Source organism: Mustelus asterias, chromosome 15 (genome assembly GCF_964213995.1).
Source record: "Mustelus asterias chromosome 15, sMusAst1.hap1.1, whole genome shotgun sequence".
Classification (NCBI taxonomy): domain Eukaryota; kingdom Metazoa; phylum Chordata; class Chondrichthyes; order Carcharhiniformes; family Triakidae; genus Mustelus; species Mustelus asterias.
This window is the reverse complement of record NC_135815.1, coordinates 39,073,489-39,094,605: the sequence shown is the minus strand read 5'-3', so window position 1 is coordinate 39,094,605 and position 21,117 is coordinate 39,073,489. Positions and strand designations below refer to the sequence as shown.

General features: G+C 41.8%; 1 protein-coding gene across 1 annotated transcript in view; it reads right to left on the bottom strand.

Moving 5' to 3' along the window:
- Positions 1-3,004: 3,004 nt before the first annotated feature.
- Positions 3,005-21,117, bottom strand: part of ush2a (Usher syndrome 2A (autosomal recessive, mild)) — a 916,330-nt gene continuing 898,217 nt past the window's right edge. Inside the window, exons 70-74 of the mRNA XM_078230465.1 lie at positions 19,649-19,732; positions 16,630-16,859; positions 13,046-13,117; positions 5,530-5,763; positions 3,005-3,264 (exon numbers count right to left, since the gene is read on the bottom strand). Of these exons, the coding sequence (XP_078086591.1) occupies positions 3,175-3,264; positions 5,530-5,763; positions 13,046-13,117; positions 16,630-16,859; positions 19,649-19,732 (710 nt within the window). The 3' untranslated portion in view covers positions 3,005-3,174. The remainder of the gene's footprint in view (positions 3,265-5,529; positions 5,764-13,045; positions 13,118-16,629; positions 16,860-19,648; positions 19,733-21,117) is intronic.

The window sequence follows — 21,117 nt, the reverse complement described above, 5'->3', positions numbered from 1 at the left end:
ATCCAGTCTGGGGCTATTTTAACATTATAATAAGTGCCTACATTCGTTTTGGTCTGTGCCCTTGATACCAGCCAGCCTGATCTAATATGCTATACTGGACCACTAGACACCTGCTTTATATAAAACTAAATTTCTAGGTCCACAAAAGAAACATTTGCAAAATTGTTTAATTTACAATGCCACCAAATACACTCACTAAAAATAACGTGTTAATTCATTAAATAAGAACTTTGTTTCTACAATAAACAAGCCGATTGGTTGGACACTTTGGATGTGAGTTTTATTAATTCCTTTGCAAGTAATTACAGAAGGTTGACAAACAAAACACACTGCTTTTAAAATCATTCAGAACACTTGAAACAGTCCTTTAATGACCACTTGCCTACATAATTGTCCCCGTTTTGGCAAGTGGGCCAGAAACTGGCCTAATATGGGCCTGAATGTTTGTCACCAATTCACACACTGTTGGTCCAATGTTAAACTCACTGCTCTGCGGTCTCACTATCTTTGCTTCCGCCTCATTCTCTTTTCAAAACTCTACACAATATTTTATTTCATAACGTATTGGCTGCAAATTGTAAAAGTATTCGGTGGGGTGTGTATATCTTCAGGCCTGCACAAGGGAACGGCATGTGTATGTTGTCTGAATAGCTACATGTCCAATTTCAGTAACCTGGCACAGCAGAGTTCTGGGAGAAGTGCCTTGATTAAGTAAAACAACTCCATACCAGTTATTGCATGAGCAATTCTGGTTCATTTAAACTTCAGTCCATAGGGAGTTTATAATACCCATGGCTCTCCTGACAAATTATTCATACACAGCATTTGTCAGCTTGTTTCTGTTGTTCATATTGCTTGCTCATCAACAACATCATTCTGATGGGCATGGTGACCTGATTTTCTTTGTAAACCAGTCAGAGTCTTCCCAGTTGATGAGGCTATTGTTCTCTGGTCTGAAGTATTTTAAGGCAAAAGGTTCCAACACTAATGTCACTGATCTGTGGCGTAAACAGACTTGCAGGCAAATACGACTTACAGGTTCTGAGACTTTCAATGTGTTTGAGTTTCACATTTCAAATGTATAGACAGTAGGTCTGACAAACTAAAGTAAAACTATTTATCTTATAAAGCAACCATGTATGATCACAGAATCCAGGAGCGATTATTTTCATTCAAAAGGTTTGTTTTGTGTTCATCATCTTTGACCTAAGCCTGAATGTGTTTTAATTAATGTGTATACGGCACCATTAAGAGTCAGCAGTAATTGAACAGAATTTAAATACAGCAGCCACCACTGACAACATACTGTACAATTGCGAGGGTTATTCTTCACAACACTGATGATAGGTCCAACCCAAAATGTCTTTTCAACTTGCTGAGCATATCCATCCAGCATTATCTCTTTTTGTTTAAGTAATAAATTTCAGACTTAGTATAACTGCTTTACAAAGAGGCTACTCCATTAAAGATCAATCACTGTAGCTTTCTTTTATGGTGAGACAAATTAAAAGGTATACAGTAAATGATTACACGACAGATAGTGAGACATTATCAGAGGTTCCCAGTTCCATTTTCATTTCTCCCTTCCCAACGTATTCACCTGTTTCCAGAACCCCTCCATAAACAGGTAGCTGTGGACTTTTACATGATTCTTTGTGATCTGAGTCTAACCCGCCTATTGCAAATATCAATTATCTGAAGCACAAAGTTGCCATTGCCAATACCAAGATCCACCTCAACCTACCTACTTTTAGTTTTCAACCTTGAATAAATAATAGCATGCACAGTTTAAATCTAAGATTTTTTTCGTGGTGGTATATTAACAATCTCACTGTATGAAGTGATCTCACTCACTATATTGCCTGCATGAGACATTCTTGGGTCTATGTTATTGGCAAGGTGTGAAATTCTGGGTGATTATTAAAATCACAGATGCATTGCCTGCAATTTTCTTAAAGGTCAACCAACGGAGAATTTCAAACAAAGCAGCTATGATTTACCAGGAAGCTCATTGTATGTGAGGGTCAGAAAATCTGGCCTTGTGTAGTGAAGCCATTTGTACCATATCAGAATTATACCATATGGAAGGACATCTTATGGCCCATCATGCCAGTTTTTTTGTACAGTTATCTGATGAATCCCACTCCTCTGCTCTTTTCCCATAACCCTGAATTTTCATTAAGGAATTTGACCAAGTTAGTCAAACATGACCTGGCTCATACCTTTTCAAATGCCAGTTAATTTTGTCCAAGGTTACTGTGTCTGAATGTTTTCCCACCAACAATGTTAGGCTGATTGGCCTGTAGTTGCTGGATTTTACTCTTCCCCCCCCCCCCCTCCCCCTTTTCTAAACCAGTAAATAACATTTGTAATCTACTGGTCCTCTGGCACCATATCCAAGAATGTGACTGAGCTAGTTTGTACAATGATGAATTTACTCATAGATTATAGTTTGAATTTTGGGACTGTATGAACTTTAAGTCCATAAAATAATGAGGGGCATAGATCAGCTAGATAGTCAACATCTTTTCCCAAAGGTAGGGAAGTCTAAAACTAGAGGGAATAGGTTTAAGGTAAGGGGAGAGATACAAAAAGGTCCAGAGGGGCAATTTTTTCATACACAGGGTGGTGTGTCTGAAACAAGCTGCCAGAGATGATAGTAGTAGAGGCGCATACATTTTTGTCTTAAAAAGCACTTAGAGAGTTACATGGGTAAGATGAGTATAGAGGGATATGGGCTAAACGCGAGCAATTGGGACGAGCTTAGTGATTAAAAGAAAAGGGTGGCATGGACAAGTTGGGCAGAAAGGCCTGTTTCCATGTTGTAAACTTCTATGACTCTTAAGTACTTATAATGTACTTCAGGCAAGGTTGAGTAATATATTCAGCACCAACTGCTACTAACATAGGAGCCCTCTGCTGGACAACACTATTATGGACTGTGTCTGAGGCTTATCGAAATGTTTCTCAAAATGAAAATCAAGTGGAAGCGACTCAAAACGAAATGCCACTGGATACCGACAATTTGTAACCATAAATTGATTCTCTTTGAGTTTCTACATATATATAAATAATTCATTTAATTTTCAACACAAAGTGTAGCCTAAAAACAAATATACATTAAACAATACTTTAAAGCATTTGAAACTCCAGCATCATTTGTGATTATTCTTCTTACAGCTGAGTGTCTGTGAATATTGTGTGCTCTTTTGTAACTGAACTAAAGCCTTTAATTGACTCGAATAGTTCTTCATCATCTGGGTACTGGAGGAGAAATAAAAATCGCATTAGATAAGCATCATCCATTTACAACAACCACAAATGCTTGTATGGGATTAGACTTTCACTTAGGAAAATTGTATGGTTTGATGCACATTGAATTCAATCGTTTAATAAAACAATTTTTTTCTATATTCAGACATTGATGGATCATTGTGTACCATATATTGGATTACATAGAATAGACAGTGCAGAAACAGACCATGCAACTCAACCAGTCCATACTGCCATTTATACTCCTTTCGAGCCCTCCTCCCATCTTTCCTAAACTGAATCTATCATCATACTGGAATACTGCGGTGAGTAACTCACCTCCTGACTCCCCAAAGCCTATCCACCATCTACAAGGCACAAGTCAGGAGTATGATGGAATACTCCCCACTTGCTTGAATGGGTGCAGCTCCAACAACACTGAAGAAGCTTGACACCATCGAGGACAAAGCAGCCCGCTTGATTGGCACCACATCTACAAACATCCACTCCCTCCACCACCGACACTCAGTAGCAGCAGTGTGCACCATCTACAAGATGCATTGCAGCAATTCACCAAAGATCCTTAAGACAGCACCTTCCAAACCCACGACCACTTCCATCTAGAAGTACAAGAGCAGCAGGTACTTGGGAACACCGCCTGCAAGTTCCTCTCCAAGCCACTCACCATCCTGACTTGGAAATATATTGCCATTCCTTCACAGTCGTTGGGTCAAAATCCTGCAATTCCCTCCCTAACGGCATTGTGGGTCAACCCACAGCACATGGACTGCAGTGATTCAAGAAGGCAGCTCACCACCACCTTCTCAAGGGCAACCAGGGATGGGCAATAAATGCTGGCCAACCAGCGACCCCCATGTCCCACGAATGAATTTTTAAAAACTCCTCTATCCCCTGCTCCCTCATCTGCTTGTCTAGGTCCCCCTTTGATGTATCTATACTAAACTCTTCAGTCACTCCCTATAGTAGCAAATTCCAAATCTTCACCACTCTTTAAGTCAAGATGTTTCTTCTGAATTCCTTTTTGGATTTCTGGAAGATCTTGGCCTGAAACCTCCGATCAGAGTAGGAACCCTTGTGTCCTGATTTGATCAGACTGTAAACTACCCATTTACCTGCATCGGTTAAAAAGACCTCCATTGGAGAATCCGATACTGCAGTGGAGTTGGATGGTAGGGTCGGGTCTGGGGCTTGGGCAGAGGATTTAGGGGCTGGGGGGAGGGGGGTTTGGGGAGTGGATAGTTAGACTAAGATTACTCTGTCTCACATTTTCTGAGTAACTGTTCATGTAAGCAAGTCAGAATGGTCTGAAGTCTTCGTCTTCGACTCCAAATCAGATTATTTTGCAGGGTCCTGGGGAGCAGGGAAATTGCTCATTTGAAGGTCACACTTCCTAGGTAATTCCAAGGCTAGAATTTTACCAGCATGCTCACCTCGATTCCAGGGCGGGCCTGACTCGCAGAACGGAATTCTCCATTGGCTTTGGGTGGGATTTTATGAGCCTCGCCCGAGCGAAGTCGTAAAACGCTGGCCATTGTGTTGAGACTTCCGCAGGGTCGCAATGCATGTCTTATGGGGCACGTCCAGTCTCTGATGATTTGTAAACTGGACGATCTGGGCCCACATACTGATGATCTCTAGTTATGTTCTTCCCCACAAGAGAAAACAATGGACGGGATTCTACGGCCTCACTCGGGCGAGACCAGAAATCCCCGCCTGAGGTCAACGGCAATTTCTGTTGTCGGACTTTCGCCCGTGCCGATTCCGTGGCAGGCGAGGTGATAAAGTTCCGGCCAATCTCCATTTCTAGTATTCTCAGTTTTCATTATGATTTTCTAGAATTACATTTTTTTTCTTTTTACATCTAACAAATCACTTAATGAATAATTATGGTTTATGTTTAATCCCAGATTGATGAAACTTCTCGGAAATGGAATTGAGCCAATGATTTCAAAATAAATCTTATCTTCATCACAATTATGTAAGCAAATAAAGGCGTGAAACTGGGCATTGAATAACACAAAACAGGGCAACACCAAAAATCACCACCCCTTTTACACTATGTCAGTTTTCTGTTCAAGTGATGGAAAAGAGGATTTGACTCATTATAAAATAGGCTGGTGATTCGCTGTTATTCTATATTACAATGCTGACCAATTTCATCCCCAAACTGCTTTGTAAAATTTAAAACAAACATACAAAATAGGAGCAGACAATAGGCCGTTTGACACTAGCTGTATATGTTTATGATTTAATTACCATTCCACTGTCACGACCCTGTCCAAGGGAGTCCCAAACTGAGTCTTCCATTAGGGATTTTCTGTCGTGGGTATCAATCAGCTGACTGATGCTGCGGTGCAGGGAAGTCTGGGAACAGGCGTGACTCAGCTGACTCTGGCTTGGCACACACAACACTGAGATGTTGGAATTACTGACGTGAGATCCACGTCCTGTGATTTTTGTGTCTGTTAGTCCCTTAGGAGTCAAGACAATTATTAATAATTACTATTAGTAACTGGCATTAGGTACTAGTAATACGATGTCATCATTTGAGGAACTGCATGCATCAGTTTTGAACATGGCTTCATTTCCACTGCAACCAACTTTACCAAATTTATAGCACAACGTTACTATTATGTAATGGAGAGCACACCAGATCACTGCATCTGCACACATCATTATTGTCTATTGATTATTGATAAACATTTACAACTATTGGAAACCAGATCATCAGTTAGATCTATATAAAGTACTATTTCAATGGGATGTAAATCAGGTGGGTTCTACGCAAGGGGGAATACTCTGCTTCATCAGATTGTCACCCGGGTATTGGAATTGACAATTACTCTTGTTTGCTTCTAAATGCTCTCATCAGCATCAAACAATTCGATCAGGTTGTGAGGATGGGATTAGAGTTTCTCAGAACCAGTTTTTTAAAAAATGGTCCAACAGTTATTATTTTAAACCAAATTATTGGATTAATTAATGTTTGTGTAAGCTTCTCAGGAGGTCCACGTAGGATGTTAGCACCTGTCCTGAAATGTGGAAATGGAGTTTGGTCCTTCCTCGCTTCCCTGAATGATTTCTTGCCACTTTGCTGCAAATAGCAGCACAGCTGACACAGTAATGCAATTTTACATACAGCTTGGGCAACACATAAACATCAAAGACACTGGCCAGCGAAATATCTCGAACTGCAGCAGCCCTACAATGCTGCAGATGACAAACTTCTTAATGGTTTTGTCTTTGGGAATGCAGAGGGCACAGTTTGTGCATTGAATGGGCTGGACATGGCCATGGCCCTTCTTGGTATGTCCATTATTCCTGCACTTTTTAGTGAAGAATACATTCCCCTGTAGTTTGAGGCAAAAAAAGGCTGATAGATTTTAAGAGTTCACGGCAAAGAGAGGCAAATAAAACTAAGTGCGAAAAGTTAACATTTACTAACTAACTTGGAGGATCAAATTGTTGTTGGTAGCCTTTCTAAAGGCTCATAATAGTATATTTTCAGCATTTGCAAAAAATCATCTGATTAAAAAAAAATGCGGGACATCATCCAATGGCTAGTGCCCAGTAGAGATGCAAAACTGTCTCTGGTCAAGAGGTGATGCAACACAGCACTCATGATTAATGTTTGACAAATAGAGATGGTGCTGTATGAATTGTCAGAGAGCAGATGGCCTTGTTAGCCAGCTCAGGGCACTCTAACCACAGAACAGCAATGCAGTATATCTGAAAGAGGTAGAAGTGATGTAGAGATGTTGGCGTTGGACTGGGGTGGACACAGTAAGAATTCTTACAACACCAGGTTAAAGTCCAACAGGTTTATTTGGTATCACGAGCTTTTAGAACGCTGCTCCTTCATCATCAGGTGAATGGCACTCACCTGATAAAGGTGCAGCGTTCCAAAAGTTTGTGATTCCAAATAACCCTGTTGGACTTTAACCTGGTGTTGTGAGACTTCTTACTGAAAGAGGTGGAGGCAGAGAACTAGAGGGCACAGTTGGCTGTTACTACCATTGGTAGGACCACACGTATGCCGCATACTAGCTGCGGGTGTCCTTGCAGCAGGCGACACAACTCTGTTACTGCCTTCCTCATGCTTTTTGCCCACAGTTCCAGCTATAAATATAACTGAGTGGATGCAATCTGGCTGTTTTACAACCTAACCAGCCTGGAATCCCTCTGTTGCTCCTCTATAAAACATAATTAAAGAACAATTCCACTTCGTTAACCTCTTGTCTCAATATTCAAAATACCAGAGTGCCAGTTGGCACAATGCTTTCTGAGCAATTAGCGCTGATCTGGTTAAAAGGACTGAAAGTCAACAAAAGTGCCAAAACCGTCTTGAAACGCAGCAACAAATCTTCATATCTGAGTTCCTTCATTTCACTTCATAACGCAACACAGAGATCATGAGTAACCCATTTTATGGTTTATGGCTCAATATTATTACAGTGAAAATGTTCAGAAATTGGACATATAATTACATAATTGGGACCTCATTTAAGTATTGGAATGTATAAATTGGTGGGCCCTTCTGATACCACAAGAAGGAACAGGGAAATGAAGTGGGGCATTAAGATAGCCGAGGTCTGGTGTAACCGATTGCTGTGCATGCTTGTAACCAGTTCACACTAATTACACCCACGTGTAACCAATCAGAAAATGTATTTAATGTTTATTTGGTTACGAGGAACCTGTTTACCTGTGACAGACACCTGCGAAATGTGCAGAAGTACCAATATCAAACTAAACGTCTCTAACTCAGATTTGAAAAGAATAATGAAAGTATTCTCAGGTGGTTGGACAGATCTTAGAAGCGATGGAAAGAAACCAGGGCTTCTACCCCTCTTGTTTTCCAGTTGGGACACTATGATATTATTTTGTGTATTTTTGTTTACCACTAATCATCATAATCTGTTGATTATTCATAGAACACAAATCCCAGGCAATGACCATCAGCAATAAGAGACACCACCCTTTGACATTCAATGGTGTAACCGTCACTGAACCCCCCCCATCCTTGGGGTTATCATTGACCAGCAGCTCAGCTGGACTCACCACATAGCACAATGGCTACAAGAGCAGGTCAGAGGCTAGGAATACTGCGGTGAGTAACTCACCCCCTGACTCCCCAAAGCCTATCCATCTACAAGGCACAAGTCAGGAGTGTGATGGAATACTCCCCACTTGCCTGGATGGGTGCAGCCCCAACAACACTCATGAAGCTAGATATCATCCAGGACAAAGCAGCCCACTTGATTGGCACCACATCTACAAACATTCAATCCGCCCACCACCTACACTCAGTAGCAGCAGTATGTACTATCTACAAGATGACTGCAGCAATTCACCAAAGATCCCTAGACAGCACCTTCCAAACCCATGAGCACTTCCATCTAGAAGGACAAGGGTAGCAGATAAATGGGAACACCACCACCTGCAAGTTCCCCTCCAAGCCGCTCACCATCCTCACTTAGAAATACATCGCTGTTCCTTTGCAGTCGCTGGGTCAAAATCCTGGAATTTGTTCCCTAATGGCATTGTGGGTCAACCCACAGAACATGGAATGCAGCGATTCAAGAAGGCAGCTCATCAGCACCTTCTCAAGGGCAACTAGAGATGGGCAATAAATGCTGACCAGCCAGCGACGCCCATATCCCACAAATGAATAAACAAAAAACAGAATTATAGAATCCCTACAGTGCAGAAAGAGGCCATTTGGCCCATAAAGCCTGCACTGACAACAATCCCACCCAGCCCCTGTAACCCCACGTATTTCCCTGCGAGTCCCCCTGACACTAAGGGGCAATTTAACATGGCCAATCCACCTAACCCGCATAACTTTGGACTGTGGGAGGAAACCGGAGCACCCGGAGGAAACCCACTAAGACATGGGAGAATGTGCAAACTCAACAGTGGAGTATTTGCTCTTTTGTTCACTTGCTACTCATTGCAACTGCTCTCAGGTTGTGGATACTTTGACTAATTCAAAAAAATAGTTTATCTGCTTTTTGGGTGACATTTTCTCAATCAATGTCCCCACTAACCTCCAGATATCACCCACCTGCAGCCGTTTGCGGTCATTGCAGTCTAAGGTTTATACACTGGAGCTGGTTTTCTAAGGTATTAGCCTTGGCTATGTTGGCAGTAGCCATGTCTCTGAGAGAAAATGGTTGTAGGTTCAATCCCATCTTCAGGGACTTGGCACAAGATTCAGGGTAACAGTGAGGGACTCTGTTGAAGATGCTGTTTTCACAAAGAGAGGAGGAACAAAAAATCGTGTAAAAAATTGCAAAGGGACCATTAAAGCCGGAATGTTATGACCATTCATGCCGGTGGGATTTTCCCATCCCACAGCAATGAATGGAGAATAGCAAATTCCTGCGGATGCTGGAATCTGAAACCAAAAGAGAAAATGTTGGAAAATCTCAGCAGGTCTGGCAGCATCTGTAAGGAGAGAAAAGAGCTGACATTTTGAGTCCAGGTGCCCCTTTGTCAACAGTGAATGGAGATTTGGCTGGGCGCCAAATTCTCCGACCTTGCTGCGGTGGGAGTGTGGCGTAAATGGCCGATAAGATCGCACCCTTAGTGGATGAACAAAACTATGGGGCAGATGGAGTTCAACGTGGACAGGTGTGAGGTCATCCACTTTAGATCCAAGAAAGACAACATAGGAACATAGGAATTAGGAGCCGAAGTAAGCAAATTCAGCCCTTTGAGCCTACTCCGCCATTCAATTAGATCATGGCTGTTCTCTCCCTGGTCTCGAATCCACCTCCCCACCTGTTCTCCATATCCCTCTTTCCTTTTGTTTATTAGAAATATGTCTATCTCCCTCTTGAAATCATTCAACGAATGCAATACGAATCAATGTATTTTCTGAATGATGTGGAACTAGGGACAGTAAAGAGATTTGGGAGTCCAAGTACACAAATCCTTAAAAAATAAAGCAGTGGATAGGTACAAAAAACAATCAGAAAGTCTAATGGAATGTTGACCATTATCCAAGGGGATTGGAATACAAAGGAAATGAAGTTTTGCTTTGGTTGTATAAAGCATTGTTAAAATCCCATCTGAAGCAATGTGTTCCATTCTCAGCAGGCATCACACCCCGGGAAGGATATAGTGGCCCCAGAGTGGGTGCAGCATGAATTCACCCTAATAATACCAGAGCATAGATTGTTCAGCTATGAGGATAAGGTTGACGAGTATTCCTTTTAAGAATAGGTGATTAAGGGGGTGATGTGATTGTGGTGTTAAAAACGTTAAAAGTTATGTAGGTAGATATGGAAAAGTTATTAAAATTATAGCCAGTCCATTCAGGTGCAAAACCAGAAAGCAATCTTTTTTTGGAACTCTCTCCCCAACAGAGGATGCTGTGCATGCTGGGGTAATTGGAACCTTCAATATTGGGATAGTTATATTGTTGTTAGGCCTTGATCTACTTGAATGGTGGGGACTCAAGGGCTAAATAGCCTAATCCTGTTCCCACTGTACCTATGTTCTTAATGCTAATAAAGTTTAAAGTTTATTTATTATTGTCACGAGTAGCCTTACTTAACACTGCAATGAAGTTAGTGTGAAAATTCCCTAGTCGCCACACTCCGGCGCCTATTCAGGTACACTGAAGGAGAATTTCACATGGCCAATGCACTTAACCAATACATCTTTTGGACTGTGGGAAGAAACCAGAGCACCTGGAGGAAACCCACGCAGGCACGGGGAGAACATGCAGGCTCCGCACAGACAGTGACCCAAGCCGGGAATTGACCCCAGGTCCCTGGCGCTGTGGGGCAGTAGTGCAAAAGGAACTTGTATGTGTATAGCATTTCCCACATTTTTAGGATATGCACTTCTTTAAATAGTAATATTGGAATTTTATTTGAGAGGACTGACTAGGTCTTGGTTCCTTTAACAGTATTGCACTCCCTTGCTGCTACTCTGCCAGATTATTTGCCGATTTTTCACAGAGTTGGGAACGCTTTGCAGACCTTTAAAAATGGTTGGTAAGACCCAGATGTGGAAGTCCCATTCTCATTTCTGACAGATCCCATTTTGTTGTAAAGGGAACAGGGACAGGATGTATTCACATATGTGGGAAACCCCAACTCAGCTGGGCCATTTAAACCCAGTGTTGAGTTCAAATAGGCATCATTTTTGCTGCAGCAAAGGTTTTATCACACAGTGCGTGAGTCAGGAATTTATGGAGGTGATATAAATACTCATGAAGGGAGTAAGTTCTGTAGAGGTGTCATGTTCTGAAATTATTTAAATTCAAAGTTCTTTAAAAACAAAATAAAACTTAGTGTGAAATGAGAGTTGAAAATATTTGTTCTATCAGTTTTAATAGCTGTTTGCTGTCGGGACTTTCATTATTAATATTTGACTGCTTTCCACAAACTACAATTATTTGAGCAGGAGGTTGTGAGTTCACAGCTTGATTGACAGTTCAAATAGTTTATTAAAAGATTAACTAAAAGTAAAGTTTATTTATTAGTCACAAGTAGGCCTACATTCACACTGCAATGAAGTTACTGTGAAAATCCCATAGTTGCCACATTCTGGAACCTGTTCAGATACACTGAGGGAGAACTTAGCATGGCCAATGCACCTAACCACCACATCTTTGATGTGGGATTGTGAATAAAAGTATGTTTGTTTTGGTAAGGAATTAAGTACTTGAGAATTTTTTTAAGGGTTTGAATGAGCTTTCATGAATGGGAGGTTTTTTACTATGGTAAGGCTGTAACAGATATTTAGACTTTTTACTTAATTTCATCTCAATATGGCTCTTGAGCTTTACCCATGATGGATACTGGGTGAGTCGGCATGGTGATGCAAGGGCACATGTTGATAATTGGAGTAATGAGCTGGCATTAAGTTGTCATGCGAGCTAAGGGGGTAGGTGGGGGGCATGGGTTGGCATGGATGGATGGAGCATGGGTGAGGGTGTGCTGAGTATGAGGGGTGTGAGGGATGAGGGCTAGAGGGCATAACATATCACAAAACAACAGCGACAAAGTCCTAGGGAACTGAGGCAGGCCTTTTAAACACCCCACCGTAGCACTGAGTAGCCCTGGCAGTCATGATCGACATCTGGGAGCAATGGGTCCACCCACCTTTTCGAATGAAAATTGTGTCAGATGTGGCACATTCTCCCAACTCGCAACATCTATCTCAGGATTGAAAATCCTGTTCTATATTTAGATGTTTAGGGATTTAACCCCACAATGTTTGATTCAGCTGGTACTGCTATAAAAGAACATAAGGAATTGGAACAGGAGTAGACCGTACCAAACCTGTTCTGCCACTCAATACAACCAGTCAACCAATGCTGCATCTTACATATTAATGTAGGGCCGAGTAATATGCAGACATCTGAGCTAGGAGCAAGAGCAGGCCACCCAGTCTCTCATCGCAATAATTGCACTGAGCTATCACATATCCCCAATTATTAAATCAGGGTGATTTGCATGTGATCTTCGTTAGTAACTATTTATCAAACCTAGTTTCGCTTATGGAGGAGGATTGGATGGATGATCTATTAATTTAGAGTAGGAAATATATTCTGATGAAATTTATCTTGTATTTATAAACAGCTAAAAAAAGAAATGGCAAACACTTTTCTACGCTGATAGTGCCTCTTTACTAATATCGCTGAGGCTCTAAACTCTGCATGCACTGCACTCAAGACAAAGTCATGCAGTCAGTTCAATTAATCAGGCTCCATTGCATTGTCACACTGCAGGCCACAAACTCTTAGGCATACCTCAAAACACATTGTATAACTTTTAAGTGTGACAGAACTTGAAGCATCAGAGGGTGCCGCAATAGCATCAAACTGGGAAGAGAAGAAGAGTTTAACATTACATACATGTAACGCAAGAGCAAAATCATGAGCAATCTGGACAGAGTAGATCTGGAGAAACTGTTCCCACTGGTGGAAGAAACGAGAACTGGAGGACATCAATTTAGGGCCAAAGAACCAAAGGCGACATGAAGGCAAATATTTTAACACAGCGAATGATTAGGATCCGGAATGCATTATTTAGGGGTGTGCTGGAGGCTGATCCAATCATGGCTTTCAAAAGTGAATTGAATCATTAGCTGAAGAGGAAAATAATGCAGGCTACGAAGGAAGGTCAGTGGAGTGGGACTAGCTGAGTTATTCTTACAGAGAGCAGGCACAGACATGATGGACTGAAAGGCCTCCTTCTATGTTGTAACTATTCTATAATTCTGTGATAAGATGCTGCAGTCAGTAAATGTGGAGTGTGCCAATCAAATTATTTGCTTCAATATAAAACCTTGAATTCTCAAAGTGCATTCTTACCATGTAGATAGACAACTTTACTTTTTTTGTCACATGATCATAGAATCATTGAATCCCTACAGTGCAGAAGGAGGCCATTTGGCCCATTGAGCCTGCACCAACAACAATCGCACCCAGACCCTATCCCCATAATCCCATGTATTTACCCTACTAATCCCCCTGACAGGAAGGGACAATTTAGCAAGGGCAATCCACCTAACCAGCATATCTTTGGACTGTGGGAGGAAACCGGAGCGCCCGGAAGAAACCCACGCAGAAACAGGGAGAACGTGCAAACTCCAAACCCGGAATTGAACCCAGCTCCCTGGTGGTGTGAGGCAGCAATGCTAACCATTTTGCCACCATGCCAAAGGATACGATAATAATTCCATGAGAGAGGTATTTATCGGCATCAAACCAATGTCACTCTAAAAATGTTGGCAACAAATTCTGTTAATTTTCGGTAATGTTAAAAATCACTTGATTCCATGGAATAGAAGGGGAGAAGAGTAAGAAATAATTTTCTCTCTCCCTCGAACCTTGCAAATTGCACATGACAACACAATGGTGAAAAATCAATACATTGTTAACAAAATTGTAAGCCTTGATAATGCAGCTTTACTTTCCAAAAGGGCCACACTTACCCCTGGCACTGCTTTCTCAATAAATAAAGAGACTTACCCTCTGTGTGGGCCCTTGTTCCACTTGTGGGGTAGATACAAGAGGAACATGCAATGTTGTTACATTAGAATGCTGGTCACAGGCATTATCAGCATTAGAGTTTGTGTTGACCAGGAAACATCACAGAATAAATGGAGAGAGAAAGGAAAGAAAAAATAGCTGAAATTAAAGTGTGAATAGAGTTTAGGTAAGAATTCAATCTAGGCAGAATATTTGAAAGAATCATAGAATCCCTCCAGTGCAGAAGGATACCATTCAGTCCATTAAGTCTGCACCAACCACAATCCCACCCAGGCCCTATTCTCATAACCCCACATATTTACCCTGCTAACCCTGTGACACTAGGGTCAATTTAGCACGGCCAATCCACCTAATCCGCACATCTTTGGACAGTGGGGGGAAACCGGAGCACCCGGAGGAAACCCACGCAGACATGGGGAGAACATGCAAACTCCACACAGACAGTGACCCGAGGCCAGAATTGAACCTGGGTCCCTGGCGCTGTGAGGCAGCAGTGTTAACCACTATGCCACCATGCCGCCCCAGGATCCATAGTTCTATCATGCAATAAGGCATTCGGCATGCTTGGTTTCATTGGTCAGAACATTGAATATAGGAATTGGGACATCTTGTTGAAGTTGTACAAGACATTGGTAAGGCCACACTTGGAATACTGTGTACAGTTCTGGTCATCCTATTATAGAAAGGATATTATTAAATTAGAAAGAGTGCAGAAGAGATTTACTAGGATGCTACCAGGACTTGATGGTTTGAGTTATAAGGAGAGGCTGGATAGACTGGGACTTTTTTCTCTGCACCATAAGAGGCTGAGGGGTGATCTTATAGAGGTCTATAAAATAATGAGGAGCATAGATCAGCTAGATAGTCAATATCTTTTCCCAAAGGTAGGGGAGTCTAAAACTAGAGGGCATAGATTTAAGGTGAAAGGGGACAGATACAAAAGTGTCCAGAGGGGCAATTTTTTTCACACAGAGGGTGGTGAGTGTCTGGAACAAGCTGCCAGAGGTGTAGTAGAGGCAGGTACAATTTTGTCTTTTAAAAAGCATTTAGACAGTTACATGGATAAGATGGGTATAGAGGGATATGGGCCAAATGCGGGCAATTGGGATTAGCTTCAACAGTTTAAAAAAAAGGTGGCATGGACAAGTTGGGCCAAAGGGCCAGTTTCCATGCTGTAAATCTCTATGACTCTATGACTCTAAGATAAATTTGCCAAGGGTAATGATACTATTGTCGAGAAAGAAAATAAAATAAAGCAGTAGATTGGGATATCTTAAATCTTATCTGTAACAATAGCTGGATCTTGACTATGTTGACCTTAACTGAGCTTTACAGCAGGTACACTTAGAGATTTCTTCAGGATTCGAGACAAAGTTGTGAACAACAATGGAGGCATCAGATACAAGCTCTACTGGAAGCCTGCACTGTTAAAGAGAATGTGACAAACTCAAGGTAAATGTTTATGATTCTGATAGACACAAAGCAAATCACTGGTGAATTTTCTCAAAGTCTCCCTCAGTCTGCTGCCAAAACTTTGGCAGAAAGGTGGTGGGATATCTCTTTACTCTTCAAAAGAATTTTTGTGACATTTTTCTGAAGTTATATCGGAGGAGTAGAAGATGCTCTGAGCAAATTCCCCTCCATTATCTTACAAGAGGATTTCATATTTATTTTTCCTTTGGGCCAAATCTTTCTATAGACTTGTTTGGTCTTTTTGTTGTTCAGTAGTATACGGTACAATTGTTCGCGATATATTGACCTTGGTCAGACCTTGCTTTTCTTTTGTTAAGAAAGCTAAAATCGCAAATCTAACACTTTCTGATGGCAAAGTTTATAAAAACATTGCCTGGTATGCCGCTAAGCATATGTTTGAGGTTTATGCTGAATTACAGGGTCTCATCTGAGGTAACAGCCAGGTGCCACAAGTGGAAATGGTCCAGGGCTATTAAGAGAAAAAGTCAGTTCCTATTCCTGATTGCCATCCAGTGATCTCGACTAGAAAATATACATAAGGAGACATTGGAGGAGTACAGAGTACATGGTTTTAATGTAATGCACCCCTCCTATGATGGGATAGCCTGCTGCCACTTCCTGTCAAGGTTAAGTTAAATGATTGGACAAGCAACTCTTGGCACTGTACTCCAGCTAAAGTCAGTAAGGTTAAGGGAAGGCAAAAATTGAAGGAAAAAAAGTAGCAAGGGTACATCCCAAATCACTACAGAATAATGAACATGTTGGAATGATCACTTTGGGAAATGAAGTGAAATTCTAGCTGTGTCGAATGCTTTGTGTCTTCATAATTTATGGTCGATAATAACAAAAGACTGCCAAAAACTCACCATGAAGGATTCATTGGGCAGATTAGTCCTCTTCTGCAGTGGAATTAATGGAGGCCTCTCTCGTTTGAATGGTTGTTTATTTATTGCCTTTTGTAGGAGGATGGCCAAGAATATAGCCACAAACAGCAACCCAAGAACCGCCATGATTATAATGAACCACAATTCATTGTAGAATGGAGTATTTGATTGCAATACTCCCGTTTTCTCCTCAACAACAGGTATTATAGAACCTTTAAAACAAATAAAATATATTAACATATCCTGAAAATCATTCTAACACTCTTAGGGCTGGATTTAATGCACCGTGTCATGGTGGGAAACATGAGGGCCAGGCCCAGGTAATTGCAGGATGGCCCCATGTCAGTCTCCCGGAGGTGGGAAAACTTCCATCAATTAAGGCAGAGGATGGAAGGGACGGACCCGAGATTCTCAGCCGCCAGCATTGAGATGTCAATTGGACTCAATAATGAACCAATTGACTCCCATTATACCCAAAACCATTGCAATTCAGTGGTACTTTAGTACTTCAGGGATGTAATGGGATCCTGGCAGCTTTCCTGCGCCCTCAGGGGCTACCAAACAGGCTTAAAAGGAGAAGGGGTGGGAGAGGGGTATGGGGGTGTGGTGGCCACAGTCAAAGGACCCAGCATCAGAAAAGGTGAGGCCTGAGGAAAGCCACTCCCCTGCCCTCAACTCCCATATTCCCTGCCCCATGACCCTCATCCTGCCCTCACTTACCTTTGGTCTGGGGTTCCAGAACTTGATGTGGAGATGCCAGCGTTGGACTGGGGTCAACACAGTAAGAAGTTTAACAACACCAGGTTAAAGTCCTGTTAAATAAATCTGTTGGACTTTAACCTGGTGTTGTTAAACTTCTTACTGTGTTCCAGAACTTTCCATGGGCCTCTGGTGGGTGTATTGCTGCCAGGAGCCACCGCTCCCACTTGGCTGGGAGCTCTCGGTGGGTAAGACCTCCACTGTGAGCTCCCCAATCACAGGGGGAGGTCTGAAGGACACTTGATTCCATCAGGCCTCTCCCACTGATCTGATGGGGGTTCCCGACTGGCTCTGCAACCAGTGAAAGAAACACCTGGTGACCCCATAAAATCCAACCCTTGGTTAATTTTTTAAGATCGTGGCTTTAAAAAAAAGGAGATGCCTATATTGGAGATTTGTCCCTTTCATTCTACTTTTGAGAAATTGGTGGAAGAAAACCACTGCCTTCTTATTGAATTAAATATCTACATAGTAACAATTTTTGTAATGTTAATATTTCTTAACTTTTAGGGGCCCTTCAATAATTCATCTGTCACAGATCTCAGCGTGGGTATTTTTTAATCTTACCTCTTGTATCCAAACATTCCATTTTAAAGAAATGTTGGTCCGAGTTCTCCCTCACCCCTTTCTTACACGGAATGGCTGAATGAGATCAGAGACACATGAAACCTTTAATCATTAGCCATGCTATTTATGCAAAATCTGATGTTTTAATTACACTTTTAAGCATGCACATGCATGTTTAAGTTGTTCCAAAACAGGGGTTGCTATTTAAATGTTTTTATTGAAGGAAAGACTCTGGGCAAGATTCCCCAACCTCCCAGTCGTGTGTTCCCGGGTGGCGGAAGGCAGCGTGCTGTTCCCTGGCCGCCGCTGTCAATGGGATTTCCCATTGATGTCACCCCCATGCCGCCTCGAAACCCACGGGCAGGACTGGAGAATCCCGTTGGCGTGAATGGTCGGAGAGTTCCAGCCTGTAAATTGGAGGATAATTTTTACATTATGTGCCACCAGGCATTACATTGCTATGGTGTGTATAGGCTCTCAGCAGACTGGGAACCAAATTGTATTAAACCATTGTAAATTATTCTAACTATGGCATGGTGGCACTGTGGTTAGCACTGCTGCCTCACAGCTCTAGGGACTTGGGTTCGATTCCTGGTTTGGGTCACTGTCTGTGCGGAATTTGCACATTCTCCTCGTATCTGCGTGGGTTTCCTCTGGGTGCTCCGGTTTCCTCCCACACTCCAAAGATGTGCAGGATAGGTTGACTGGCCATGCTAAAATTGCCCCTTAGTGGCCCAGGATGCGTAGGTTAGAGGGATTAGCAAGGTAAATATGTGGGGTGATGGGGATTGGGCCTGGGATTGTGGTCGGTGCAGACTCAATGGGCCAAATGACCTCCTTCTGCACTGCAGGGATTCTATGATTCTATGACTGATTTTATTAAATTCACTACTAGATTCATGACAAGATGCAGCTCCAACAACACTCAAGAAATTTGCCACTGTCCAGGACAAAGCAGCCTACTTAATTGGCATCCCTTCTGTACATGTTCATTCCCTTCACTACCGACAAACAGTGGCAGCTGTGTGTATCATCTACAAGATGCATTGTAGGAGCTCACCAAGGCTCCTTAGGCAGCACCTTCCAGACCCACAACTGCTACCATCTAGAAGATGGACAAGAGCAACAGACACTTGGGAACAACATCACCTGGAAGTTCCCCTCCAAGTCAAATTGGAATTAGCTTAGAGTTTTAAAAACAAAAGGGCGGCATGGACAAATTGGGCTGAAGGGCCTGTTTCCATGCTGTAAACCTCTATGACTCTTAAGTCACTCACCATCATGACTAGGGAATATATCGCCATTCCTTCTCTGTCGCTGGATCAAAATCCTGGAACTCCCTCCCTAACAACACTGTGGGTGTATCTATACCACATGGACTGCAGTGGTTTAAGAAGGCAGCTCACCACCACCTTCTCAAGATTAATTAGTGATGGACAATAAATGCTGGCTAGCCAGTGACACCCTCTTCCTATATAAATGAAAAAAACCTCAGATTGTGGGAATAATTGGCATTTGCTAGTATATTGTTTATATATGTGGCTTTATTACTTTTCTTTGTTCAGCCTACATTACTTCAGCTAATTACAAAAAAATGACATCTCCACTGATTAGACTATTAAAAAAACAACTAAGTGCAGGTGATTTAAACAAAGCAAATGCAGAACATACTTACCGACATCTGTTGCTGTGCTATATTTGATGATAGGGGTACTAGCACTTCCCATATCTGTTACACAGATAACTTGGAATAGAAAAGCTACAACAAGTAACAAAACATAATGACAATTCCAGTGAAGCTCAATGTTTTACACATAGTTTTGGCAGACTCAACTGCAGAAAAAAAACTTCCTTCGTGTTGTTGCATAATAAATAGGAAGGTGTGGGTGTATTGCTACAGGAAGTGAGGCAGTTATGCTGAAAGTTGACTTTTACCTGAGGCACAACAGAGCACTCAAAGGATGGTTAATAAACATATCCTGTGATACACACTGCCACACATACCTTTTGCCTCTAAATATAAAATTCCACACATGAGGATAATTTTCCACCCCCATTTTTGTTTCCAGATGAGGGCACAATCTTTCAGGGGCCATGGTTGCTGGTGGGGCCAGCTCTGAAGAAGCCCACCCTGCCAGCGTGATTTAATGGACCCCCGCCTCTAGGCTTCCTTTTGACTATTTGTCCAAAAGTATGTCGGAAAAAGACAGCAAAGCAGCCAGCGGGCTACACACCTCTTTTCACATCTGGACTGACACGGTCAAAAGAAGAGAAAATTCCACCCTAAAGTTTCTTACAAATTATTGAAATATGAAAATTGAATTAACCTTTAAATAGACTTCAACTTTGATAATGGTTGCAGCAGAACAAGCCAGAACATTTACCAATAAATATACAGTGGAGGCAAAGGTCAAACCAATGTTCTCTTGCTTCCAATGGAAAATGACATCCATGCTATTAAACGACATATTGAGGTAAAATTCAGCCTCAGCATGGTCCCAGAGAAGGTTGGACCAGGTCAGCTGCTTAACTTTCCTTTCCATTCAAGTCAATTTCCAATCTTCAGTGTGTCAGGGAAGCAACAAGAAGCATTGGAATTCTTGACCAAATTGTCTATAAGTTATCCAGATAATTTATAGGAAAGGGAAGACATGGCAAGGAGAGTGACTATAAAATGGTTCACAGTACCTAACAGTTAAAATTACCCAAGGAACTATTTACATATAAGGACTAAAATGTAAATAGGTTGGCCAAAGTTGACTTCACAGGGGGCTTGGGGCAGCTGCTGCAGAGGCACAATGGGAAAAGTTGCTGTCTAAGACCTTACAACCATTGTGAACTGGGGACTGGGAATTGTATAAACCCCCCTGGGCTGTATGACTCACATTGAATGTATGCATAGAATATTACGTGAATCACAACTCTATTGAAGCACCTCTGCAACTTGATCGATGTAGAAAGCTTAAATATCATTGCATTTTCTGCAATGATAATTTTGAAACATTTTGTATTGTTCCTTTGATTGCATTGAAGCATCTCAGAGCACAAAATGATGGAGGCAGAAAACTTGAATATTATTGCACCAAAACATTCTTTCAATAATATAGCAACAGAATTGCAATTTGTGTAGTGCAAGAAGAAAAA